The sequence below is a fragment of the Natator depressus genome, chromosome 5, assembly GCF_965152275.1.
Source record: "Natator depressus isolate rNatDep1 chromosome 5, rNatDep2.hap1, whole genome shotgun sequence".
NCBI classification, from domain to species: Eukaryota; Metazoa; Chordata; order Testudines; family Cheloniidae; genus Natator; species Natator depressus.
The window spans coordinates 98,589,266-98,597,615 of record NC_134238.1 but is presented as its reverse complement, the minus strand read 5'-3'; the positions used below and the strand labels follow the sequence as shown (position 1 = coordinate 98,597,615).

General features: G+C 40.3%; 1 protein-coding gene across 1 annotated transcript in view; it reads left to right on the top strand.

The window, feature by feature from the left end:
- The first annotated feature begins 7,709 nt into the window (after nucleotides 1–7,709).
- The window catches only part of LOC141987693 (zinc-regulated GTPase metalloprotein activator 1C-like), a 43,528-nt gene continuing 42,887 nt past the window's right edge, over nucleotides 7,710–8,350 (top strand). The window contains 2 exon segments of the mRNA XM_074953287.1: nucleotides 7,710–7,883; nucleotides 7,984–8,143. Of these exon segments, the coding sequence (XP_074809388.1) occupies nucleotides 8,026–8,143 (118 nt within the window). The 5' untranslated portion in view covers nucleotides 7,710–7,883; nucleotides 7,984–8,025.

Genomic DNA, 8,350 nt, shown 5'->3' with positions numbered 1-8,350 from the left:
CAGTGAAATTATTTTTTGTACATAATTCTATACTTGTAAGTTCAACTTCCATGGTAAAGAGATTGCACTACAGTACTTGTATGAGGTGAATTGAAAAATACTATTTCTTTTGTTTTTTGTAGTGAAAATATTTGTAATCAAAAATAAATATAAAGTGAGCACTATATACTTTGTATTCTGTGTTGCAATTGAAATCAATATATTTGAAAATGTAGAAAACATCCACAAATATTTAAATAAATGGTATTCCATTGTTTAACAATGTGATTAATCAAGATTAATTTTTTTAATTGCTCGAAAGCCCTAGCGAAGCACTAAAATCAGTGGAAATAGAGTAGTAAAGAAACATACTTAGAAGAGCATGTGAAACTTAAAACCATACACTTTTTAAAATTTCATTTTGGTGCCATTGCAGCTTCAGAAAGGGAACTAAGCTAATTTTACAACCCTCTGATTTCCTTTTTCCTTTGTATGTAGACATTACGGATAGTCACACTAACAATCAGTGGCATTTTCATGCCTCCAGGGGAAGTTGCACAAATTTAAGAGAGGAGAAGGATGGGAGGTGTGAAAGCATTCAATTGTTACTTTTAAAAAATAATACTTTGTTGAAAACTTTCTTTGGTTATCTTCATAAGAAACACAAACTCAACAGAGGAAATATAAAAAAAATAATAACTCCTTCCCCGTTATCATCTCCTACCCCCCACGCCCCCAAAACCTAAAACATTACAAATAAGCAACCTGCTTGGTCAGGTCACATGAATCATTTGAGTAGGTATTTAATTGATAAATAAAAACAACTCTTTTTTAAAGTGCCCTCTGCTGAGGCACTTAAGACACTGCAGTTAAAAGATGATAAAACAGCATAAGAGAGCTATTAATAAGCAAATAAAAATGGTAAAAAAGTAATAAAAAAGCAACATCATTAAATCATTCAGTGGGTATGTCTGACCCCTTTAGGGTTTGCATTTTATACATATATTCTTCCCATGCTTCTCCCATCTGTATACTATATTTAATAAAATATGTGTGAATGATCTCTCAGACTCTGATCTTGCAAACATTTTGATGCTTATCCTTACGCATGGAGTAGTCTTACTGAGTTCAAAGGTGAATCATATGCAGTCATAATCTATGAATAAGTGTTTGCAAGATAAGGACCTAATTTTGTATGCTCCTCTTCCCCAAAGTATATAAGCATCCATCCTGGCCAACACTTATGCACAATAAACCTTACTCACAACTAGTTCCATGGAGTTCAATTTTGCAATTTTGGAGTTCAATTTTGCAAATATGTATCCCCCTCAAGCTTCTCTTCTCTAGACTAAACATATCCAACTCTTTCAATCTTTCTTCGTCGGTCATGTTTTCCAAAACTTTTATCATTTTTGTTGCTGTCCTCTGGACTTTCTCCAATTCGTCCACATCTTTCCTGAAGCGTTGTACTCAGAACTGGACACAATACTCCCGTTGAGGCCTTATCTGTGCTGAGTAGAGGGGAACTATTACTTCTTATGTCTTGCTTGCAACATTCCTGCTAATACATCCCAGAATGACATTTGCCTTTTTGCTGCAGCAGCACATTGTTGACTAACATTCAATTTGTGAGCCACTATAACCCACAAATCCTTTCTGCAGTACTGCTGCTTAGCCAGGTATTCCCCATGCTGTATTTGTGCATTTGATTTTTCCATCTTGAGTGTAGTACTTTGCACTTGTCTTCACTGAATTTCATCTTATTGATTTCAGACCAATTCTCCAAATTATTAAGATCACTCAAATTCTGATCCTGTCTTCTGAAGTGTTTTGTCATCTACAAATCTTATAAGCATACTCTCTACATCCAAGTAACTAATGAAAATATTTATTAGTATCAGACCCAAGACAGACCCACAAGGTACTCCTCCGAGGAACACTGGGAATTATTGCATGCTCTGAGTAATGTCTTTCAATCAGTTGTGTACCCACCTCATAGTAACTTAATCTCAAGACTATTACTTCCCTAGTTTGCTTATGAGAATGTCATGTCAGACTGTATCAAAAGTCTTACTAAAATCAAATATATCATATCTTCTACTTCCCTTCATAGGCTAGGCCAGTAACCTTGTCAAAGAAGGAAATTGGATTGGTTTGGCATGTTTTGATCTTGACGATTCCATGTTGGCTATTACTTATCACCTTATTATTCTCCAGGTTTGAACAAATTTGATTGTTTAATAATTTGTTCCAGTATCTTTGTAGGTATCAAAGTTAGACTGTCTTATCTATAATTTCACAGGTCTTCCTTTCCACCCTTTTTAAAAATAGGTACGATGTTTGCCCTTCTCCAGCCATCCTCCATGAGTTCTCAAAGATAACTGCCAATGATTCAGAGATTACTTAAACTAGTTCCTTAAGTACCCTAGGGTGAGTTTCATCAGGCCCTGCCAACTTGAATACATCTAACTTATCTAAGTATTCTTTAATCTGTTCTTTCTCTATTCTCGTCCAAGATACTTCCCCTTTGTTGTTAATATTAATTGTATTAAATACCTAATCACAGTTAATCTTTTTAGTGAAAACTGAAGTAAAAAATGGAAACAATTCAGCCTTCTTTGTGCTGTCCGTTATTTGATGCTGCAAACACTATGTACCTACTTAAGTTTACATGTCAGTAGTTCCCTTAACCTCTGTGAGGTCACTCATGGGTAAAATTAAGCATATTCTTATGTGTTTGCAGGATCTAGACCCTAATTTCCACCTTAGAATTTACCTGCCTACCTATTGGTTTCATTAGGCTTGAATTCCATTTTCTGAAGGATAACCACTTGGCTCAAATCAACTCTTGAACCTGGCAATGTATTTGTTATTTCCAATAGCACCCACATTGTGTGTGCTGGGTGCTTTCCAAATACAGAATACACACAATTGCTGGTCTGAGAAGTTTGCACTCTAGAGATGTTTAAGTAAACAAAGGAACAACAGGAACAGAAAAAAGGAGCAATAAATATATTGCAGTCACAAGACTATTGTTAAGACTGTCAGAATTTTCTGTTTATAAATAAGGCATATAAATTATAATTAACTTACTCATTTAACCAGTTTTTGTTTAGTAGGCCTGCCTACTGTGATTTTTATGATATGCTTTAAAAGTTTCTATACTGACTGAGCCTAACAATTTTAATTTCCTCCTTCTTTTACTTTAGGATCTCTTTAGCTTCCTCAGTTTTGTTTTTTGTTAAGTTCCCTTTTCAAAAGTTTGTCATCACAGTGCTAGGTTTTAGTATGACTCCTCTCTCGCTGACTTTGAACTTCATTATATTGTGTGCTCTAGCAAGAGCTATTACAAGAAGTAACCTTTCCACTACTAAATTCAGCTGCAAAATTCATCTTTCTTTCCCAGTGTTCTTACCATGTCATCCATTTTTGAATCCCTCCACTGGCTCTCCATTCTCCACCACATCAGATTCAAGCAATTTGTGATCACCTGCAAAGTTCTTCAGAACTACCTCTTCCTTATTTGCCCATTATCCCTTTCTCCCCAACCTATGGTGCTAGTCTCAACAACCCATTTGTCCACTTCTCCCAGTCCCACACACTTTCTTCCAAGTTGCTCCCATGCATCCACTGCCCACTCTGAGCTGATCCACAAAGGTTGAATGATGAAAAAAAACTTGTATATTTGATTTTGCTTAGACCTCTCCCTCTCCCCCAACACAATCTCTCTGCTTGTACACTGTATCTGTTTTCTCCATCCTTTCTGTATTTTTGTCTTTTTCAGACTGTATGTCCTTCAGGGCAGGGACCATGTCTTCTCTGCATTTAGAAAGTTCCTAACACAGTTTGAGTGCCACCACAATCTAGATAAATAACCATTAATAATGAACTCTGGCATCTTCAACCCTGCTGTTCTTTTCTGAGAGTTGAAATAAAAAGTGTGTGCAATATATCTGGCTTCCTAGTATGCTAAAATAAATACTCCAGCTGCATTGTTTGGGAAAAGGACTTCAGTTCTGCTATGTTTGCTTTAATTATCTGCACTACTAAACAGGCATGTTTTATTTATGTTCATTCTACCTTGCTAGGGTAAATATCATGCAATACATTTGAAACTTTAATAGAGTCTCTGTATTCACAATGAACACTCACAGGAAAATGAGGATTTTTTTCATACTCTATCTTGTCAACTTTTCACTTTAGGTGTACCAAAAGCTGCAGCAGCCAGTACAGTACCATCCAAGTCAAAGACTTTCAGTACAAAGTAAGGCTCTTATGTTTGGGTATGAAATTTAGAGGCCAGCAGAAAGCCCAAAACCAAATGTTTTGATTTGATAGTTTTGTCCCAATGAAAAATAATGAACAGTGTGGTCTGAAGTATTTATAATTTATTATTTATGTGAAGCTGGAATAGTGTAAACAACCAGTAAATTGGATTTTCACCTTCTTCCTTTCTAATAGCTGTGGGCTATCCATTGCCTTATCTAACCTGGGCAAGGTTTATACAAGGTGTCTCCCATCTCCAAAAAGCAGAAACTTCAGCATTATATCCAGTCTGATTTTTGAAAGGGGATTTATGGGCTTTCATGCACTCATTTATTCTAGCCTGCCAGTTCCCAACAGCTTCCCATGCCATCCTCCTTTTCCAGAGGTGCTGGAACTAGGGATGCTACCGCACCCCCTGGCTTGAAGTGGTTTCCATTATATACAGGGTTTAGTCTGGTTAAATAGCTCTCAGCACCCCTACCCTTTTCGCTATGCACAAGCTGAGAAAAATCTCTTCTAATAATCTAAAATTGTTCTTAATCAGGCACTCATTTAAGCCTGTGATTAATACAAGGAATATAATAAAATAAATAATAATAATAACAACAACAACAAACACAGGCATGTTGGTTCCTTCTTAGAGAAATACACTAACTGATTTGAATCCCAGTGGTGTGCCACATAGCTTCTGATTCTGCAATCCTTTCTCACATGAGTAGTCCCATTGACTACTTGGCTGAATAAGAGTTGCAGGATCTTAGAAAGGGAATAAGGCCCCCTAATTTGAAGAGTTATATAAGGCTTTGAGAGCTGGACTACCAAAAAGCAGCTCATAGGTCCTTCTGAAGCTTTTAGTACTTACCATACAAACCAGTTTTGTGACAACCCTCCTTTCTGAATTTGTATAATCAAATTTTATTGACACGTCAGCCGTTCTAGTTTGGAAGTAGAAATGCTCCTTCAGAAAAGCAACCAGCATGAAGACAACACCCATATCACACAAAATGTCGTCTTCTCTGCTGAAAACAAGAATGTTAAAAGTTGTGTTTTACCATGAACCAACCATAAAATCCTTCAAATAGCAGAGACTGCACACTTCTACTTTGCAATACATTGACTTGATTCACTACTTTTTGTGGTCACGAGGAACTGCAGGTCCACAACTGGCTTCTGTCTACTGTTCCAGATTGTTTATCCAAGACTTCTGAGTCTGGCACCCTGTTAGAAGCAAAAAGTATACACTTTGCAACTCTTCTGGCCTTTCACAGAAGGAGTGACCTCAAGATGTATGGAATGGGACATTAGATATACTTCACTTCATTGGTGTTGAATAGTAACCAAAGCCAAAAAGGAAACTGTTAGTAAATAAAGGATTTGATAATTTTCTTTGGAGTTCTTAATGAGTTTCCCTTTGTCCTATAAAATCATGTAATCTTAGATATTTATAGGTTTCAGAGTAGCAGCCGTGTTAGTCTGTATTCGCAAAAAGAAAAGGAGGACTTGTGGCACCTTAGAGACTAACAAATTTATTTGAGCATAAGCTTTCGTGAGCTACAGCATCTGAATGCATCCGATGAAGTGAGCTGTAGCTCAGGAAAGCTTATGCTCAAATAAATTTGTTAGTCTCTAAGGTGCCACAAGTCCTCCTTTTCTTTTTAGATATTTATGCTGAAATCCAGACTGTTATCTGTTCTAGGATAAACTATATGGGTATCATAATAGAGCCCACCGTATTTGAGAATTTTCAGAACAACATTTGTCTATATGTTCCCCTTAATAATGGTAGTAACTAAAATGTAAACAAATTTTGTAATTAAACTAGAAGCACTGATTAAGAGTATAATTGATATTAAAGGAACACTTTTATTAACCCAAATTTAACCATATAAACCCAAATTTAATTTAGACTTCTCGTAGTCAATAGGGCAATGATTCTCAGACTATCTTAGCGGTCAGCATAATGAAACATTTTAAAAATCAAACAGTGTTAAGTGGAGGGCTAGCGAGAGGAGGTGGGATCATGAGTAGATCTTGGGTTACAAAGTGGTGCAAAGGACAAAAAACACTGGAGAAGCAGTGTGAGAGAGCATGATGGATTTTCAACAGCTTTATTTATCAAATTAATGCACTGGGTGCTATGTAACAATACATATAATACAGTCCTGGCCCTACCGATCTCATTTTATAGTTTAAATAAAATAAAAACAGAATAGGTGAGATACAAATATTGTGCGAGAGGGATAAAATGGCTAGCAGTATTAGGAACACAAGGTTGCAGTTTAGTTATCTGTATAACTAAATCCCTTACACGATTCAAGAAAATATACACACACACATATATAAATGAATGTATAAACAAGAGACTGAATGGACCTGTGACACAGCACCTTTTTTAGTGATTAGCATTCTGTGACTAAAAACAGTACTGTATCTAAACCCAAGGGCTGTGGAGCACTGAATAGACCTGGATTCTACTCTCAGCTCTGCCACTAGCCTGCAAGGTGACCTTAAGCAAGTCATTTCACCAGTTTGTGCCTCAGTTTTCCTACCCGCTAAATGGGGATAATGTTGTCCTCCGTCGGAAAGCGCTTTGAGTTCTAGGGATGAAAGGCGCTATAGGGCTACCAACCCTCCAGGACTGGCCTGGAATCTCCAGGAATTAAAGATTATGTCATGTGAAGAAACCTCCAGGAATAGGGTCCAAACAAAACTGGCAACCTTAACAGATAGGTATTATTATCATACCGCTAAAAAGCAGGATCCATCCTAAAGCCTTCTAAGTGCATACAGCCTTTTTGATACCCCTCACTGACACTCACTCTACTATGACTTGAAATGGTCACCGCTCCCTTGGACCAAAATATGATCCATCAGACTATAAGCAAAAATATAACCGCCCCATTAGCCAGGCCAAGGTATTTCCAGCATCCCGAGTAACACGGGCAGTTCTCCTCCGGCCGGAGCGAGCCCCCTGTACGTGGGACTAGGGCTGAAAACAGAGGTATGAGAGGCAGCTGGATTTTTCGCCCCCTCCCCTATTAGCTGACCTCGCTCCAGGCCGACACACCTTCGGGTCAGCTCTGGCTGCAAACCGGCCCGTACAGTAGCCGTACGCTGTCCGGGCGCATGCTCAGCACGGGCCCTCACCAGCAACGGCCAGCCGCACTACTGGCACCGCCCCGCACAGCGCTCCACGCAGCCGCACCTGGACAAGCCGCTGCCCTCACCCCACCCCCGCGGCGCGCGGCTAACTCCACCCCCTACACACGTGGCCGCTCCAACTGCCGAGCCGACAATCATCCCGTGACTCTGATAGGGCGAACAGCAGCCGAAAGAACACGCTGCGCACGCGAGTCGAGAATCCCCGTCGTGGGGTGTGCGCATGTGCTATAGAAAGCTGCGCATGCGCATCTGGAGTCCCGGGGGGCGTGTAAGAAAAGCAGTTTCTTCTTTAACTCTTCCTGTGCTGGACGTCGCCGATTCGGCGGCGGTTAGTGCCACTGGTGGCGCGTCGTGACGCTTCGGCTAGCCATCACGTGGGCGTGACGCACCCGGGAGAGGGGCAGAGGGGCGCAGGTGTGCGGAGCCCCCCAAGACTCGTGCGCTGCTGGGGGAGCCGCTCCCCGCCCGGGGCGCAGGTGCGTATTGCGGGGCGTGGGCAATGGGGGCGGATCGTATGGGGGCGCGTGTGGGTTTGTTCCCAGGGCTCCCCGGCCTCACATTTGTTTTCCTCTCCAGGCTGCTCTGTGGCGGCAGTGGCTGGCGAGGGCCCAGGCTCCCATGGAGGAGGAGGAGTGCCCCGAGCTGGTTCCCATAGAGGATCAGGCGGTTGGGGGAGAAGAGGCTGAACTCAGCCACAGCACCAAGATCCCAGTCACTATCATCACAGGCTATTTAGGTAACCAGCTCACCTAGCAGCCCTAAGCCTTGAGCTTCCTCTCTGGGGTCTTTACAAAGCAAACCCGCGCTATTATGTGCTTTTTACTGGCGCTCTGTCAGTGGTCCATACAAAACCAGCATTTTGTTTTATGCATTGCACAGTGACTTCAGTTGGATGCATGGGGAGGAATTTGACTGTTCGTATTCTCCTTGAATAGAACGTATT